This window comes from Ictalurus furcatus, chromosome 3, assembly GCF_023375685.1.
Source record: "Ictalurus furcatus strain D&B chromosome 3, Billie_1.0, whole genome shotgun sequence".
NCBI classification, from domain to species: Eukaryota; Metazoa; Chordata; class Actinopteri; order Siluriformes; family Ictaluridae; genus Ictalurus; species Ictalurus furcatus.
This window is the reverse complement of record NC_071257.1, coordinates 27,139,131-27,159,167: the sequence shown is the minus strand read 5'-3', so window position 1 is coordinate 27,159,167 and position 20,037 is coordinate 27,139,131. Positions and strand designations below refer to the sequence as shown.

General features: G+C 38.4%; 1 protein-coding gene across 1 annotated transcript in view; it reads right to left on the bottom strand.

Annotated features, from left to right (window-relative positions):
* Positions 1-3,387: 3,387 nt before the first annotated feature.
* The window catches only part of khdrbs2 (KH domain containing, RNA binding, signal transduction associated 2), a 94,638-nt gene continuing 77,988 nt past the window's right edge, over positions 3,388-20,037 (bottom strand). The window contains exons 7-9 of the mRNA XM_053621819.1: positions 8,788-8,870; positions 6,722-6,780; positions 3,388-4,780 (exon numbers count right to left, since the gene is read on the bottom strand). Of these exons, the coding sequence (XP_053477794.1) occupies positions 4,683-4,780; positions 6,722-6,780; positions 8,788-8,870 (240 nt within the window). The 3' untranslated portion in view covers positions 3,388-4,682. The remainder of the gene's footprint in view (positions 4,781-6,721; positions 6,781-8,787; positions 8,871-20,037) is intronic.

Below are 20,037 nucleotides of genomic sequence, written 5' to 3'. Positions count from 1 at the left end.
TGTTGATTTGTGTAAAGACAATTATTTCCAATGAACTGTTTTTCCTCACCCCAAATTACACCTCACTCTCTCTGTCTGTAAATACTACCACTTTACTACCACTCTAAACCAAGGCGGCAAAATACGCTTCCTATGTATCAGGTACTTTACAGTTAAAATAGTCATATGTCAAATAAAGAAAACTTCTTTTTGAAGTTATAAACATGCAACTGTGTCTTGATGGGACATTTCAACCACAACAAAAATGTACATTTGGCATCCAAAGTAATAACACTTTAATTCTAGGATTTTTTTTCCATTTCCTTGAAATACCATGTACTACATTTCAGCAATCTGCTTAACGAAATAAAAAGTTCCAGCCTCATTCAAGGTGTTTTAAAATAGCAAAACATCCCAAAACATCCAATCTACTTTAATCTTGCTGCACAAAAATGAATGTTTGTTTGATCAGAGCCTCTTTTTTTTTTTTTTTTTTACACAGAGAAGTAATAATCTTTTAAGTAAGCGTCTATCAATTCTTTAGGAGTGCCAAGGAACTCATGTTATATCATGTCATATGAAACCAAAATGTTATATATTAAATGTTTTGAGACATTAATCTCTAACACAAGCTTTAACTTCCCCTAAACCACTTCTAGTGATTCATTTTCTTTTCATATCTTCTTTTATGCCTGCTTTACTTTAAACAGTTCAGATACATCTGTTATACAACTGATATTTTTAAAGCCACATCACTTGTTTTGAGACAAAGCCACTTTGATTTAATGCAATATTATCTAATGATCTCTTAATGAAGACTAGAAAAAGCATGTTTTGTTTCTATTAATAATGCCAGACGTCTTTGCATTTGTCTTTAGTAAGGTACAAATATTCAGTGTGGAGATTATTATGAAATATAAAATATTAGACTTAAGAACAATTTAAAGAGAAAGGATTAAACTATATTGTACAACACTTAATATGAACCACTCTTCGAAGAAATACTGTCTATTTTAAAGGTGTATTTACTGACTGTCATGGATATCCCGGAGGGATATCGGGACTACAGTCCCCAGCAGCCACTGCACCACACCTGCATGTCACATGACCACCTGCACCTGAACTTTATTCTTGTTAACGAGCACTTATGGGTATTTATAGCCACAGTTTGCACTACACTGGTTGTCTTGCGTTTGTCTTTCTCTGCCCTCGTTTCTGGCACAGGGTTCACGGTCTTTGTTTCATGGTTTTTCTTTGCCTTAGTGTTTTGCCACGTGTTCATAGCTTCTTTTGTATTTGTTTTCATTGTTATTAAACTCTTTATCTGCACTTGCTTCCATCTCCGCCTCTAAAATCGTGACACTTACACAGGAGTCTTAGTGATTCTTTTTATGACTTGAAAAGCACTTTCACACCTATTAGTCCATTTTCAAAGACCAAATTAGAGGAAAATCTATATTTTCTGCTTGTTTGCTATTTGGTTTCATGCAAATATACAAATCAAAGTAAGTCTAAGGTGTGTGTACAACAGAAAATAGAAGGGAGGATGGGGGAAGGAACCTTTTCCAGGTGAATCATAAAAAAAACACCCAAGAACGGAGATTATGAGCAGTTGGAGAGTCTGAGCTAAATAAATTGTTAGGTAATTATATAAATAACTAGTTAATTAACTAGTTTAACCATTTTTTCCCTCTATCTTCATCAGTTCAAATATTCCGAACACATCATCGTTCTGTAGCTATGTCGTTTGGCTCAGTTTGTGCCTCACAGCTCAGTTTAGCAGATCACATCTAGAAAAAAATGCTGCCTGCAGCACAAAATACAAGACATATTGGGTTCTCTTCCTGCAGTTGGGTTGATTCAGGGTTGAATCGCTTTCTCACAGTAATCAAACTGTGCTAGACCTCGATTGGAACCAGACTGAGACCAACTCGCTCAGACAGCTCAGAGAGTTGTTTTGGTGATTGCTATGTTCTCACCCGCCTATGCGAAGTGCACTGAGGGGGGAAAAACAGCAGAGTTCCAGTCTAACAACTGGACTAAACGTTGCACAAATGTGATTCAAGCACCATATGATTGAACCTGAGCATTCAAGTTTCCCACTAAAACATTTTGCACAGCTTCGTTTCAAATTAAGATTTGTGTACAATTATATTGAATAAACAGTGCATTTGTGACAGTTTCTGCCGCAGAACTTCATCACATGGCAGATGTAGCCTGTTTGTTCTGGCCCCCTAGTGGTGTTGATGCTGGTGCCTACAGTCTGTGCAAAAATAGCTTTTGTATAAAAATAATAGAGACAATATTAACAAAAGCTTCAAGTCATCTTTCAAAGTAATACAGTGTCTATCCCCATATAAAATTTGAGCGTTCTGTGTCTCATTGTTGAGGAGCACTCGATAACTGAACAAACGAGTCGTCTTGGGAATTGTTTACGACCTGCCGGAACTCCCAATGTAATGTGGCTAAGTAGTTGGGAAAATCACAGACCAAATACTTTTACCATAAAGAAAATCATGCTCCAACAAGGCAACAATAAAATCCTACTGATGGCTAGAAACAAAGATTAAATCATATTTATTTAGTTTATTTAGTAAACTGATACATTTCTAGACCATCTTGGTCTGTCCTTTCATTTAACTGAGTAGTGGTCTGCAGTGCATTTTCAAATTTTTTATTTATTTATTTATTTATTTTTTGCATTTTGAGACAGTAAGACAAATTGAATTTGTAAAAAACAAAACAGGAAATGACCCTATTTTGCACAAGTTGATATGTGTCTGAATAACAGAAGTAGAGTCTTTCCTCACCCCTTCTGATGATCTCGGTATCTCAGCTCAGGGAAAGAGACCTGTTGAAGAAGAAATATTATTTTTCAAAAAACGTTGTGTTGATAATGATATATTACAAATATGTCAGACAATGAATAAAGACAAAAAGTTGAAACAAATTTCCAATGACATGCAAGATGGATGTAAGGGCTAAAAACAGGATGACAAAGCCTGTGCCACTATCAAAAAAGTAAACCAATTTGTGGGTCGGGACAAAAGCTGTCACAGAGAGTCTGATTTGAAGCAACCATCTCCTTTTTATTCCTCGTGTTCTGGTTAAAAGCTTAGTTTAACTGCTCAGGTATTAATATCAGTTTTAGTTCTTTTAATGGATACAATGTTAATTTTTGTCTTATGTGTTAGCGAGTCATTTTTGAAGGCGCTAGTTAACTGTAATTAGCGGCTTTATTTGGGGTTAGACAGGATAGGTTTACTTTTTTAAGTGTAAGTAACTTAATTTATGACTGGCATTCGCAACATTAGAGTTATTATTATTAGGGTTACCTGCTTAATGTTTAGTCATCCTTTCAGTCTCTTAATACGCGTCGGCATTCAGCTCTAACAGTCACAGAAGGAAGTTCAGGACTCTAAAAGGTAGTGACTTTCAATAGCTGATATTTAAAAGCATTGGTATTACAACACAAATGCAGCTTTCTGATGTTCAATGGAATAAGAATAAAGGTAAAAGAGACATAGCAGTTTAAATGTATCCCATTCACTCGAATGAGTGATGAAACATTGTGAATATCTGCCATATTCACATACTGGGGTTATACTGACTAACACCAATGACTGAAGGCATTTAGACAATCTTACTGTTCTTACCTCCTCAATCTCCGAATCATTCACAGTCACGCTAGTGCAAACAAGCCAGAGTTTTGGTTTAATAAGGTCAAGCTTAAAGGATATGTTTAAAAAAATTCAGTTTATTGATCTAAACAGTTGGTTTCCATTAACATCTTAAACATTTAAATGACGAGTCAATATTCAATGAACAATTTAGTGCTAGAGTTAAAATTATTTAACAAAGTCGTAATTGTATTAATGCTTATCTATTGTTACACAAAATGTCTTCACAACTTCTCTAAAGTTACTTTTTTGCTGCTTTTCTTTGTTAAGTATAAAATCAAAAAAGAACATATTAGCAACTTCCTGAACTAAAACAGGCATTTATTACTTAAAAACAAGTATGTGCTTATCTAATTTTACCAAAAAAAAAGAGAAAAAAATAATGATGCTCTATTAACAAATTATGGCAAGAACAAATTTAACAATTATGGCCACCTATTTAGAGAAGCTTACACAAGATGATTTATGTCCTTTTTATTACATTTTTATGTACAAATACAGGCTAAACACACAGCAGATCACTTGTAGGTAGCTACATACATAGCTGATTGCTTTCAATCCCAGTACCGATATCAAAATCAAAATATACAAACTCAGTATTTACCGTCATCAAATCAAGACGTTATTAAGAAAGATGTTATGTACAATATGGGGAGAGAGGGGGTAGGGGGGTCTAACACTTAACGGTTGCCTTGGTGAAATGGTAGCCAAGAACAAGGAAGCATCATTTTGTACGTAACTCCATGCTTTAGGTTCAGGGGAGCAAACAATAGACAACTAAAGGGAAGCAGCATTCAAATGGAAGTCTTTTTGTTTAATGCAAGATCCTTTTGGGTTTCTTAGATGTATGAATAAATCTTGTTATCAAATCCATCTGCTGTATGCAGTTTCTTGCTCCTTGGTTAGGGGAGGTTATGTTTTGACCTAATACATGTTTTTGCGTGTTTGAATTTTTTTATTTGATATTTTTTAGATTATTACATAAGGATGCCAGGCAGGGGAGATCACTGATGTGGAGCACCTTTAGTATCTACCATAGGGGTGATCTCTGTAGCCCCCTCGTGCAACTCTTGCAGCTGGAGCTTTGAGGCTCGGCCGTGGCTGAGTCCACTCCTCTTCTGCTACAGGTAAAGGGACCAGAAGACACATTAAGAATCTGAAATCTGAATTACAATAAGTGAATAAATGATTCATTCAACCTATCCATCCATCTGCCCAGTCATCCAAATTGACCTAACGTCTCCCTATTATGTCTGATAAAACTGTGAAACTCGGGTCTAATTCCTGCAGCAGCTGTGGCTCTGCTTCAACAACTGCACACTGACGCTTTAAGTGAATTTTCGCTGATTTCCCACAGCCACAATATAGCAATATGCGTTTGAGGATGTTATTCAAGATATGCAATGATGCAGAACATTAGAGTAACCAGCAGATAAGCAGCAAACACCAAAGGTATCTCAATGAGCTCTGTATAGATTTGCTGCTGTTCAGTTTCAGCTGAATTGAGCGCTACGTAATGTCACACTGCCCTAATTATCAGCTAGCAGTAGCTCGGAAGAAGAAGCAAGAATTGCTGGCTGATCCAGCTGTCATATAAATACAGCACACGCTGGGAATCAATGCGCTATGAACGTGCTCAGTGGGCCATCCCCAAAACAATCAGGCCACCTTCAGGATAGGGAATCCTGACACTCGATACAGCTAACGTGGTGTTTCCATTACAGTTTTGTGGCGAGATTGCAGAGGAAATGAGCAGTATAAGAACACGTTCACAAAACAGAAACGTTCATATTAAATACTGTGAGTAATAGTACACCACAGCACATGAAATGTTTTAGGTTCTGTGATCTACTTAGGCTACTTTCATGTGTAAAGCTCTGACCGCTACACATTGTGCTCATTTAAATCACATTACAAGTGCAGCGCTGAGATTTTGGTTTCATGTCACTGAATGATTATGAGGCATTGTTTTAGCATCAGCCATGCCAAGGCACTCCAGTGCACAATTTGGCACGCTGTATAATGAATAATTGGAACGGACAAGGCACAATGTGAAAATGGCTCCAGTGGAGAGCGATGGAGCCCCTGCCAAGAGCAGCACGATCCCTGATTTAGGACATAATCCGGTGAGGGCAGACGCTCAAAAGGCAACGCAGCGTATAAAAGGCCATGGCTCGTCTCTCAGTGGGCTGCATTGAGGCCTCCAGCCTGGCTCTGGCTCTGCTCCTGTACTCGGTATGCATCTTAAAGCCTCCCCTGCAGCAAGCTGCCAAGGTAAGATGGCTACCACCGAGCACAGCACTCTGGTTATTTGGAAAAACAGGAGGTGGCTTTTCTTTATCTCATTGCTGTGAGTGGGTTACCATTACTGTTGAGAGGGAAATGAGAAGGGGAGTGCTGTATGTCCTCGGCAAGGGCAACGTATGAGTGTAAGCCTGAGTGTAAGCCTAATTTTAAGCCTGCAATGTCAACAGAACTCTGTGGTGCACCACTACGGAGACAAGATCAGGAAGCTTCTAGTTTTCTGGCAGGCGCAAATAAATTTCCTTCTGCTCAGATGATAACCCACTGAGCAGTATGTTCCACTGAGCTGGGTTTTAAACATATAAGATCCACGAATGGCCTGTGGGTGTCATTATGATGACCATCTGGGTGTTTATCCGTTCTGTTTTAATATCGGCGTTAAAAAATAAACAAGAAGAGGGGGACTGCTGAGGGTCTGTCATAAAGACTTCGATAATAAATGTCAGTTTCTGACCCACCTAATGAGCGAATGGGCAGCTTATGATTCCTTAAAGCCCTGATACAGTGCCACAATTCTTTCTGAGTTTACAAATAGAGAACATTGTATGCCTTCTGCACTTTCAGGAGAAACAGGATGACCTTTTCCAGTAAATGTCACTGTATAAAGAGCTGAATCTGAGTGCGCATGAGTGGTGGTGTGAAACCTCTAAAATCTAAAACATCGCTCTTTACAAGGAACATATACAATCAAGTAAGTGTAGAGCTATTTTTTTAATAACCATTTAGCTTGGAGCCTAACAAAAGAGAGCGACCTTTACCGTAATTGTTGTATGTATCATCGTTGGTTCCATGGCCATATTCGTAATATTCTGAACCACTGCAATAAAAATGAGACAATGTTTTTTTTAAAAAAAGTTTAAGACATAAAATCAAAATAAATAAAATGGAATATATATATATATATATATATATATATATATATATATATATATATATATATTTATTTATTTATTTATTTATTTTCCAACCATAACACACCAGGAGTCATATATACTCCTGGAAATAGGAAATAATACTGGAATTGCACACATCAGTACACAGACTTGAGCACTATTCAGAAGCTGTGTGGGAAACATGCACGGGGTGGAGTTTAAGCAAAACTGAGGCGTGTCTCAGTCATGTACGGTTCTGACTTTGAATTTATATTGAATTTTCTTCAGTTAGAGTGAGGAGCAGTATTAGGACCAGTGGCTATATCTGACAATTTGATATAACCATGTCATTCCCAAAATGACATCGTTATATCAAATGCTATAATTCTTGAAAACACTGCTATATAAAAAAACATCAAAGTAGCGAATTAAATATTTAATAAAAAGCCTACATACCACACATTCAATTTCTCAATTTAGTATCTCAAGTGCTATTTCATAAAATGTTGCTGCTATAATAACCTCCACTCTTCTGGGAAGGCCTTCCACCTTTTTTTTTTTTGTACACTAGATGAAGGGAAATTGTAATGATACAGCATACAAAGACATTATATAATTCTGGCATTTTGTGGTAACAGTTTAGGGAAGGACCACATATGGGAGTGATGGTCAGGTGTCCACATACTTTTGGCCATATAGTGTACACCAATCAGCCATAGCATAAAAAACACCTGCCTAATATTGTGTAGGTCCCCCTTGTGCCGCCTAAACAGCTCTGACCCGTCAAGGCATGGATTCCATAAGACTTCTGAAGGTGTGCTGCGGTATCTGGCACCAAGACGTTAGCAGCAGGTCCTTTAAGTTCTGTAAGTTGTGAGGTGGGACCTGCACGGATCCGACTTGTTTGTCCAGCACATCCCAAAGATGCTCAATTGGATGCAGATCTGGGGAATTTGGAGGCCAAATCAACTCCTTGAACAATCTGTCATGCTTCTCAAACCATTCCTGAACAATTTCTGCAGTGTGGCGGGGTGCATTATCCTGCTGAAGAGGCCACTGCTATTAGGGAATACCGTTGCCATGAAGGGGTGTACTTGGTCTGCAACAATCTTTAGGTAGGTGATACTGTACGTGTCAAAGTAACATCCAGGTGACTGCCAAGACCCAAGGTTTCTCAGCAGAACATTGCCCAGAGCATCACACTACCTCCGCCAGCTTGCCTTTTTCCCATAGTGCATCCTGGTGCCATCTCTTACTCAGGTGCCATCTCTGTTACTGTTTCACCAGTTATCCTTCCTAGGTCCACTTTTAGTAGGCACTAACCACTGCATACCAGGAACACCCCACAAGACCTGCCGTTTTGGAGATGCTCTGACCCAGTCATCTAGCCATCACAATTTGGCCCGTTGTCAAATCCTTACATCAGATCCTTACACTTGCCAATTTGTTCTTGCTTCCAACACACCAACTTCGAGAACTGACTGTTCACTTGCTGCCTAATATATCCCACTATAATGTTTTAATGTATATAAGGTTTTAATGTTATGGCTGATCAGTGTATATCATCGTAAAATTGGCTCTTGCTTTTATGTTACATCACATTTCATTTGTCAGCAAAGAAAATACACAATATTTTCTATTCCCTGATTTTTATTTTTTAAGCTAACAGGCAAGTGCTTGTGTTTAAACGTGGTGGTCTCAATGCAACTGAAAAAAACCCCTGAAAACCCTTGTTTCCAATGAAGAAGAAAAATCTAGTGATATGAACATCTGAACATACTTCAGATGTATGTAGATGTACTTGCGTTACCACTATACTGAATACGAGTAAATTTCCCAGTGTAAATGTTGCCATAGTTTTTTGATTTCGGCTTCATTTTGCAGAATACAACAGTAAAACCCATGTGGATCATAACCCAGCCAACACCCCAGATAGAAAAGAGAATATATACCTTTTGGACTGGTTGCTGTAGCCATCGTCGTAGGCCTCATAACCCTGTTCATCATATTCCCCATCATATCCATCATCATAACCCTGAAAGCACAGAAATACTCCGGGTGATTGTCAGTGGGAGAAGACTTACACTCATAAGAACTCAGAATACAGCACTCTAATTGTTTAATAGTGAAAAATCAATTTTTAATTACACCAAGAAAGGATCTGTCTTATATATATACACTCCCGCTGTGAGGAGAGAAACATGGCTGAATCATGTCCAACAGAAAATATTGATTATGTGAAGGGATAATTGTTTCACTTGCCATGTTTGAAGGAAGGAGTTTGGGGTTTGACCTGTAGCTCACATTAATACAGTATCACTGACAACCACCGCAATTAATCTCTTATCACTTAATAAGATTACATCTCACTTATTTACATGGAGATGTGACACAGAATGTTTTAGTGTGTATTACTGATAAAATTGAAGCACGATTTTCTTTTCCAATTATCTATTTATTCACCAACCACTAATCTACATAAATGATCCTATTTGACACTGAGGGAATTTAGGATGACCTTGGAAGACAAGATACAAACACAAAATGAAATAGATTTGAGGGTTTCTATGAGAAAGGCGCTTGAAAATTGCTCGGCTATCCATTGCTAAACATATACAGTTGAGTGCAAAAGTGTGCAATCTCCAAGGCTTCTGGGTAAAATAAAGGAAATTGTACATGCACATTATTATTGTGTTACAAAGAAACACAACCAAGGAAATAGAATTGGAATATGTTAGAAATATGTTCCGGGTGAATCCTGCAACAAGACAACAAACATAGTAATGTGAGTTTGATACACAGAAAAGAGATTTTGCCATGACCTTTCCCAGGGCTGGGACAGTTACAAAGGCAAAATGTAGGCCTACAAGTTATTATTTATAGCACAGTCAGAAAAGCTGTTCTTTATTTCGCAGTTCGTGATCTTAGTACTATAACCCTTTATTTACACTAGCGAGCATCAAAGTGGCTGATGACTACAGTATTATTTTTCTGTGTATGTCCATGATACAAAGCTGCTATTTCAGTGATAGCAGCAAGCAAAAAATTGACAGCATTGATCTACTGATTTATAAAGCGCATTTAAAAACGACAGATGTTGAAAGCAAAGTGCTGTACAAGAAATATAAAACAGGATTAAAACAAATTAAAAGAGTAAACAAAAACCAAAAAAGGACCAATGAAAAATGTACACTCTCAATTAAAACATAAAGAATACTCTTCAAAGAGGATTTAAACACAGAAACGGAAGATCTAATGTGAAGAAGAGGACTATTAAAAAAACCTAGGAGCTGCCCCGGAAAAAGCCCGGTCACCTTTAGCCTTAAAACATGAGCGAGTAACTGAGAGCAGTAAGTAACTGGATGATCGAAGGGTTCTTGAAACAGTTTACGGGGTGAGAAGATCACAAATACTGCGGAGCAAATCCATGCAAAGCTTTAAAAACAAAAAGTGGAATTTTAAAATCAACACGGAATGTGACCAGTAGCACAGTGTAATGTGCTCACGTTTTTTGGTGCCAGTCAGTACTCTGGCTGCCACATTTTGTACCAATTGCAAACAATCAATTGTTGCTCTAGGCAAACCTTGATAGAGCGAATTACAGCAGTCCAACCTAGATGTTATAAATGCATGAATAACAGTTTCGAGGTCCTTCCTGGAGCGCATCATCTTGACTCTAGCAATAGATCTTAACTGAAAGAAACTGCTTTTCACAACAGCACCAATCTGCTTATCAAAGCACAGTGTGGAGTCAAAAATGACACAAAGGTTCTTGACACAGTCGCACACATTAGAAGAGAGGGGACCAAGCTGACTGATAATGTCAGAGGACAGAGCTGATAGACCAAAAACGATTATTTTGGTTTCATGTCCATCCAGCATTTTATGTCATGCAGACAGTCAAACAAACAAGACACAGAGCAGGTCTTATTTTTCACAGGAAGATAAAGCTGAATGTCATCGGCATAGAAATGATAAGTGGTGTCTCACAATAATATGACCTAGAGGAAGCATATATAAAGAGGAGAGAAGAGGACCCAAAATGGAACCCTGGGGAACACCATTGGAAATTTGAGCACAGGATGAGAAACACTTCCCTACATTAACAGAAAAGGTTCTCTCCTTGAGATAAGAAGCAAGCCACTCCAGCACAGGCACCTAAAACCCAGCTACATGATCAAGTCTTTGCAAAAGGATATCATGATCTACTGTGTGAAATGCTGCACTCAAATCAAGTAAATTTAAAATACAGCAAGAGCCTTAGTCAAGAGTGAGTAAGATATCATTGGTAACCTTCAACAAAACAGATTCAGTACGGTGAAGTTCTCTGAAATCAGACTGAAATTAATCAAAAATACTAAAAGCACTCAGGTACGAAGAAATCTGAGAATAAACAACTTTTTCCAAGACTTTTGAAACGATAGATAGTTTGGAAATGGTCTGTAATTATTCATGACATGCTGATCAAGATGAGGCTTTTTTAACAGTACTACAGCATGTTTAAAAGTGGCAGGCACCATCCCATTGGCTAGAGAGCTGTTAATAATAGCGGTCACAACTGGATTCAAAGCAGGAAAAACCTCTTTAAAAACATGTGAAGGCAGAACATCAGAAGAGCAGAAAGAGGACTTCATACTAGAAACAATATCAGAAAGCTGTGAAGATGACACTGGTTGAAAAAGCGAAAGAGAGCTCTCAAACGGAGTCGTTTCTAGAGGAGAAGAACTATGAGATGGTATGTTTGAACGAATACCCTCAATTTTATAAATAAAAATTGTCAAAAACTGATCACTGATCAGTAGAAATCTCGAATGGAACACTAGGAAAGGGATTTAGAAAGTCATTAATTGTACTAAAAAGGACCTTCGGCCTTTGTGCCAAATGACATTTGAATTGAGATTTTTTAGTTCCCATGTGGAGTTAGTCCCCATTTAGTTTGACACGCAAAAATGGAGGAAAAAACTTTTAACCATGGTTTCGTCATGTCATCTCTCATTAAATGTGTATAGAGACATTACAAAGAGAAATAAAACTTGGAAGGAAGTAGCAGAGCTCATCTGGTAAATGGACGTAGCTAGTACAGTTAGCTTGCTTTGCTAATTTACTAAAACTAGTATGAAGCCTAGCACATAACACATAAAACAAGCCATTTCTACTCTAATTAGTGCATTAATTTGTGTTTAATTAGTCAGCTTTAGTACCTATATATAGCTACTACTATTTCTCATCAACGCTGGCGAGTGCGCAAAAGTGGTTGCTGCATGTCCACAAGAGACAAACTATAAATGACACAAGCGATTAGTCACTTGCTTTTGCGAACATAGGGTAAGGATGTATCTCCTGTATTATTTGATTTCTTTTGTTACATGAGATAAGGAACATCTGTGAAACCTAATCAACTCAAAATCTTGCTGCTCTAAATGAAATGTCCTCTTGTCCTAAGGATGTACAAAGTTTTGCATTCAGCTGTATCTTGGATATACTGTATGTATATACCCTATGGTTTGCTTGTGCATGCCGCCTCACTTATACGCTGTTCTGGATAAAGGTGTCTGCCAGAGGAATAAATAATCTTTCCCTATTATGTCTAATCAAGCCTTTCTAAATGCCCTTCACACATTGTTAGCAGTGTTGTCTCAAGGAAATTCAGTGAGGAATTCTTTTGAGTGGGGAAAAGGGAAAAGAAATTGCTAGAAGCAACACCTTTTATATCAGCAGCACCTTCTCAGGTTTTCTGTGGTTTTACAAAGTGTAAATGAAATGTAACCTGATAAAATCAGAGCTCTGGGATTTCACAAAATATCTCCTATCCATGTCTATTCAGTCACATCTGCTCAGAATATTTGTTACTTGTATGTCTACTTTTAGCCTACTGACTCTTTCCCATTATTTATCCTTTAAACTCTTCATTTATTATCGTTATTCAGGTATTTCCTATCAATCATATTATTCAGTACCTTCTATGAGTGGTTCAGTAACTACAGTACAATTACTATAATAGTTATGGTTTGTAATTATGGGAGTGGGGAATGTAAGGCTGGACATGCCCATGAGTACTAGCAGTTTAAAGATTTTAAATTCATGCAATTAAAAACAAAAGATATAAGTGTATAAAAGGGAACTTGCTGCAACTCCTGAATATGCATTAAGTGCATAGCACATGTTACTCTGTACCAATCAGTGCTCTCCAATAACACAATAGTTAGTTATGGTAAATGGTAAATGATCTGCACTTACATAGTGCTTTTTTTTTTTTAACCTTAGCGGTTCCAAAGCACTTTACACTGTGTCTCATTCACCCATTCACACTCACATACCAGTGACAGCAGAGCTGCCATGCAAGGCGCTAACTTGCCATCGGGAGCAATTTGGGGTTCAGTGTCTTGCCCAAGGACACTGCGGTATGTGTAGTCATGTAAACCGAAAATCGAATCGCCAACCCTACGATTAGTGGACAACCCGCTCTACCAACTGAGCCACAGCCGTCCACTGTTAGGTAGGTAGTCATTTGTAAGTCGCTTTGGATAAAAGCGTCTGCTAAATTAATAAATGTAAATGTAAATGTAAATGTACTGTAGGTAGGTAGATAGGAAGGTAGGTAGATAGGAAGGTAGGTAGGTAGGAATGTAGGAAGGTAGGTAGGTAGGAAGGTAGGTAGATAGGAAGATAGGTAGGAAGGAAGGAAGGTAGGTAAGTAGGTTGGAAGGAAGGAAGGTAGGTAGGTAGATAGGAAGGTAGGTAGGTAGGAAGAAAGGAAGGAAGGAAGGTAGAAAGGAGGTAGGTAGGTAGGAAGATAGGAAGGTAGGCAGACAGGTAGGTAGGCAGGCAGGCAGGTAGGCAGGAAGGAAGGAAGGTAGATAGGAAGGTAGGTAGGTAGGGAGAAAGGAAGGAAGGAAGGTAGGAAGGAAGGTAGGAAGGTAGGCAGGCAGGTAGGTAGGTAGGTAGGTAGGAAGGTAGGTAGATAGGAAGATAGGTAGGAAGGAAGGAAGGTAGGTAAGTAGGTTGGAAGGAAGGAAGGAAGGTAGGTAGGTAGGAAGGTAGGTAGATAGGAAGATAGGTAGGAAGGAAGGAAGGTAGGTAAGTAGGTTGGAAGGAAGGAAGGTAGGTAGGTAGATAGGAAGGTAGGTAGGTAGGAAGAAAGGAAGGAAGGAAGGTAGAAAGGAGGTAGGTAGGTAGGAAGATAGGAAGGTAGGCAGACAGGTAGGTAGGCAGGCAGGCAGGTAGGCAGGAAGGAAGGAAGGTAGATAGGAAGGAAGGAAGGTAGGAAGGAAGGTAGGCAGGCAGGTAGGTAGGTAGGTAGGTAGGAAGGTAGGTAGATAGGAAGATAGGTAGGAAGGAAGGAAGGTAGGTAAGTAGGTTGGAAGGAAGGAAGGTAGGTAGGTAGATAGGAAGGTAGGTAGGTAGGAAGAAAGGAAGGAAGGAAGGTAGAAAGGAGGTAGGTAGGTAGGAAGATAGGAAGGTAGGCAGACAGGTAGGTAGGCAGGCAGGCAGGCAGGCAGGTAGGCAGGAAGGAAGGAAGGAAGGTAGATAGGAAGGTAGGTAGGTAGGGAGAAAGGAAGGAAGGAAGGTAGGAAGGAAGGTAGGAAGGTAGGCAGGCAGGTAGGTAGGCAGGAAGGAAGGTAGGAAGGTAGGTAGATAGGAAGGTAGGAAGAAAGGTAGGTAGGAAGGAAGGTAGGTAGGTAGGTAGATAGGAAGGTAGGCAGGCAGGTAGGTAGGCAGGCAGGTAGGTAGGCAGGAAGGAAGGAAGGAAGGTAGATAGGTAGGTAGGTAAGAAGGAAGGAAGGTAGGTAGGTAGGAAGGAGGTAGGTAGGTAGGAAGAAAGGAAGGAAGGAAGGTAGGAAGGAGGTAGGTAGGTAGGAAGATAGGAAGGTAGGCAGGCAGGTAGGTAGGCAGGCAGGTAGGTAGGCAGGAAGGAAGGAAGGAAGGTAGATAGGTAGGTAGATAGGAAGGTAGGTAGATAGGGAGAAAGGAAGGAAGGAAGGTAGGCAGGCAGGTAGGTAGGCAGGAAGGAAGGAAGGAAGGTAGATAGGAAGGTAGGTAGGTAGGGAGAAAGGAAGGTAGGAAGGAAGGTAGGAAGGTAGGCAGGCAGGTAGGTAGGCAGGAAGGAAGGAAGGAAGGTAGGTAGGTAGGTAGGTAGGAAGGTAGGAAGAAAGGTAGGTAGGAAGGAAGGAAGGTAGGTAGGTAGGTAGGGAGTTAGGCAGGTAGGTAGGAAGAAAGGTAGGTAGGTAGGCAGGTAGGTAGGTAGGTAGTAACACTATGTTAGTTGGGTTCAGGTAAGCAGCAGAAGGAAACATCTCTAAAACATACTTTACATACAGTATATTTGCAAAACCCCAGTAAATTGAACGATCATAAAGTGAACTTATAATGATGTGACTGTTTGTTTCAGCAGTCTGAGACATGTGGAGCCAGCCACTGCATGTTTTCAAACTGCTGCTCATGCTGCGTCAGTGCAACTGAACACTCCAGAGGAAAGCACTATCTGCCTTCTTCCAAATACCTGAGCTTGCAGGTGCCCACGATTGACTAGTGTTACTGTGATTGACAGGGGAGAGATTAGTGCTATCCCTAAAAAAAATCCCAAAGTGACACAGAAAGTGATGTAATTTATTCTGAACAATGTCTTAAACATTTTCTCATCTTCTCCACTGATATTTAGGCCTGTCTCCTACACCAACATTTGTAATTGCATAAGTATTAATGCAAAGTTAATACAAAGACTCGTGGCTCCCAGTCGAGCTGCTGAGACGGTCTTAAAGTTGAATCTTTTGCTATAATTTCTGCATTTATTTTTGGTGCTCTTGCTCTTGTCACATTTTCCTGTTTCTCTTTTCCTTTGCATTTTTTAAGAGTAAAGTGTTCTTATGACTTTATTAAGGGTTCAAGCATTGAGTGGCTCTGGTCTTTATCTGTATTTATTATCTTACTCTGAACTAATGCTAATGCTGACTTTAAATCTTGACTGCACATGCTTTCAAACTTTTTTTTTAATTGAAATATAAAAAATCAACATATCTCTTTTGATTAATCCAGTAGAAAACCTTAGCTGGCAACTAGAGCAACTCGGGTCTTGTCTTTTGCCTTAACAACATTGAAATTCTACTTCTGGCTCAGCAGTGGTTTTATGAGTGTGAACATGGATTAGGCCAAATTAAAGCTAAGGATTATGTCGAGGATTAAGTTGTTTAAGGGCTCTGAAGCTGAAACCTTGCTCTATTAGTTTTCCTCTCATAATGAACGGGTCAGAGACCTGCCCTTTCTTCTTAATGGACCATTTTGTTAACAGGGCTTTTTGCTCAGAAAATCTTAACATCGAAGCAGTGAAACAGAGCTGGGTCTAAATCACATTCATGAAAATGTCAGTCACGCTAATAGGATTTGCTCTTAAAAAGAATCTCTGGCAAAACAGAGAACACTAGCCTTCTGACATTGTCATTTGATGAGAAATTCACAGACAAAAGATGGATCTACGTCTATATTTATAGTACAGTATGTCCAATATGAAAAGCTGCTTCTAGCTAAATCCATACCATAAACCTCTGAGACAGCATTCTTTTGACCCTCTTAAGGCACTGCAGATATAATGCTCTTTCATTATCCTGGGCAAAACAAACATGAAAGAAAATCCTTGGGTAAACTCTTCTGTCAGAGTACACTGACTTGGAATTCAGGCAGGATGGCAGCATAAACATTTCAGCTGACAGCTGGGACAAAGCTCAAACTTCTCAAGACCATAATAGCTAATACTGACTAATACTGCAATTTAGCTGCGTTTCTAAAGTCCTTAAAATAAAAACAGTCAAGTAATATTCATCGATTGCAGACAGCGACAAATTATTCAGAGTAAAAGGACATCCTCTTTGACATTTCATCAAAATCAAAACAAAATAAAAAAAACCCTTTCCCATTTTTATCCTAACCAAACAGTTATGTATAATATATTGGTATGCTATGGTATCATCACCAACTAAACAAACAGTTGTTTCCAAAAGCCCCTGCCTTTCACTTCTTTGACCTTAACACCGACTTACAAGGCACCCTGCATTACAAAAATGGTCTGCAGTTAATGACGCCTGATCCTTCCATTTCAACGTTCATTTGAAAAACCAATTAACTCGGTTCCTATTGAGCTAGCGAACAGGAAATAAATCAAGTGTTGTTAACACATGGGTGGAGAGCCGTGCTAGTGTAATTAGGGCAGCAGACAGACGAAGGCCTTCAATACTCTGCTCCATTATCAACTGACAACCAGCACCTCCTATGACAGTGACAGATTTTTATATGGAGCTCCTGTTCAATGTCTTGTTGAGAATGGAAAAAAATAGGAGACTCTTTTGTTATTTTTAACTGTTATATTAGATGAAGGATCTTTATTGGTTTCACTTAGATATTATATTCTCACTTCTTTTTCAAATTTTTAGGTGGAAAAAACCCCCCAAGAACAGCAAGGAATATCCGGTTTGAAAGACACATACTGTATGCACATTGCAACTCCTGGTATATTTACACTCCCTTTAGGAATCCTGCTTAAACATAGCAAAGATATTTTTCTCCTCTACTAGGCACGTACCGATGGTAAAGCTGGATCTCATGTGCTGGGAAAAAAAGACAAAATAGCACTTTTTAGTGATAGTTCCCAAATAAATAGCTGAAAATTACTGTTGTCAGTTCAGTGAAGTGTTCCTCTATTAATTAAATGGCTAATCATCAATCTGCAGTGTAAAGGCGAGCAAAAGGGTCAGTATTAATTGCATGTTATTTAAACCTTCATGTGGCAAAAAAAGCACAAGAGGCTGCTTTGTATCACACATCCATGGTGTTTGTACCTAAGGGTATAATTTTTTTATTTTATTCAAATGCATGTGAAAAGAGAGATAATTGAATTACTGAATATATCCATTTTGAAATAAACCTCAAAGATTTGAGATTTGCAAACACACCAAGTATATGGTTTGTATACAGTATACTGTATACTGTCCACGATTCCTGCTTTATTCCTTGTAGTCCCACAATTAACTCTCTGGTTCACCATGACCCTGACCAGTATAAAGCACTTACTGAATGAAGGAATGCTTTAAATATATAGGATATGTTTGCTTAGATTTCTGTCTCAGTGGTATTGAGTTCACACATGGTGGTTCAGAAGAATCAGAACACATCAGAAGAGGATTTAAGAATGTTAGAAGGTTAGGCTGTGATGTTATGAAAACCTTTACAGTAATAACAGTTGGCTTCAGAAACATAGAGATATATGAATTATGTTTTACATAAATAATTCTGAACAGAATAACGAAAAGTTTATTTAAAAAAAAAAAAAGCATTCAGAAAACATGAATTAGATGTGAAATTGTTAGCTGGCTATTCTCTCTGGAAGTGTGTGTGAACATGTATCTACTGCTGTCTATACAAACACCAGCAACAATCCTACAGGTGTAAGAGATATACAGTAAAGAGGCATAGAGGAAATGGAACAGTCTGTACCTCAGGCAAACAATAATTTAAATAACTGAATCAAGATGGAGTTGGTGACCAGCAGCCAGGTTTTAATTTGATTTTTTTTTTCCTCATAATTGAAAAAGATTGGCCAGTTTAATTAAAAAGTTAAATAATGTTAGCTCATTGGAAATCCTTAAGGATGCCTCTCGCTTCAAGAATAAACACGCATGCATATTCATGAACCTAAAAAATATGAGCTCTGAGATTGTTTCATAAACACACAGATTTACAGAGCTTTCAGTCACAGTAATGTGCTTATAAGGAGTTTTATAAGACTAATAAGCAGTAATGGCTGATTGTGATATTAGAGGGGAGGAATCAAATGTAATATGTATCAATACCTTGACAAAGAATCTGTTAGTGTTCATCAATGCCATAATCTGAATTATGTCCAAATGGAGATCAGTTTTACAGTGCATTTCACTTTGCATGAATCTACGGTCTGTGCTAAATAGAAATCAGCCCCAACCTCATTACATCATACCACTCTGTGTATTTACAACTATTGGTGGTGCTGTTGTGCTTGCATCCACAGCAATCCAAAATAGTCTGATGTGGATACCAAAAATTAAACTTATATTGATGTCTTTTTTTTTATCTTTGAAAGACTGGGGTACTTAGCCTTGCTAGCCCACTGACACCAGCTACCCCTGCAAATATAGAGCATTCGGTCCCTGCAGGATTTTGCGATGGCAGAAATGACAGGCAAATCAGGCAAATTCCTCAAAATTCATAGGAGCATGCAATTTTTAAAAATTACCGCAGATTTGGGCCAAGATGCGTCATGTGACATCATCACAATGCGCATTCAGTCAAAGCCCTCTTTGATTCACGTGAACGAACACGAGTATAGCTAAAAGGTCTAATTTACAGACATCACTGCAAATGACAAAACAATTTTTTGAATTGACAACATTTTTTGTTTTGCACAAAAATGTGCAAAACAATTTCGTGCAATCGCAATTTCACCAATTCAAGTAGTTTTCTGAAAAAAAAGCTCAAAACTCTGCAAATTGCATCACAAATTTTGGGGGAAAAAAACTGCAGAAAAATACATTTTTGGCTGCAACAATCACAAAAAACAGCCTACAAAAAAATCCTTTACAAGCTGAGCAATACATAGATATGTACTATAAACCAAACCTATAATGATTCACTGTAGTACACAGCATTATGGAAGTTTCTCTTTGATTTCTCCATTTTTTTTCTCTCTCTCTTTGAGTCAGTGGAGTGTTATTTTGACAGTCTGCAGAGAATTTCGTAAAGCAATCTGTAACACTTAATTAAAGAAATATGAGCAATTAAGTTTACAAACCACAACATAATTTATAAATGCAATATGCAGTAAGCAAAAGGAAATCCTGTTTATTGGAGCTTCAGAGTCTAGAGCGCAGTCTGCCATTCAGTTTAACAATTGCGAAATATGGTCACAGCCAATTACCAAAGCAAACTTTTTTGCTGTATTGCACCTGCTTTGACATTAACGGCCTGAAATAAGAAACGATGCTTTGGGCTTTTTGGTATTCAGACTTACTCTGAGAGTATGAAATTATTAAACAAGCTTCTGAGGTGTGTGTCGTACATCTGTTTTATTAAAGGAGGGAGTTCTGCATGGAGAATTCCATTTCCATAATTAGTTCACCTTGGAAATGTCAACTCAGCGCTGTGGGTGAGCTTTTAAAAAGAATAATAAAACATTTCTGATG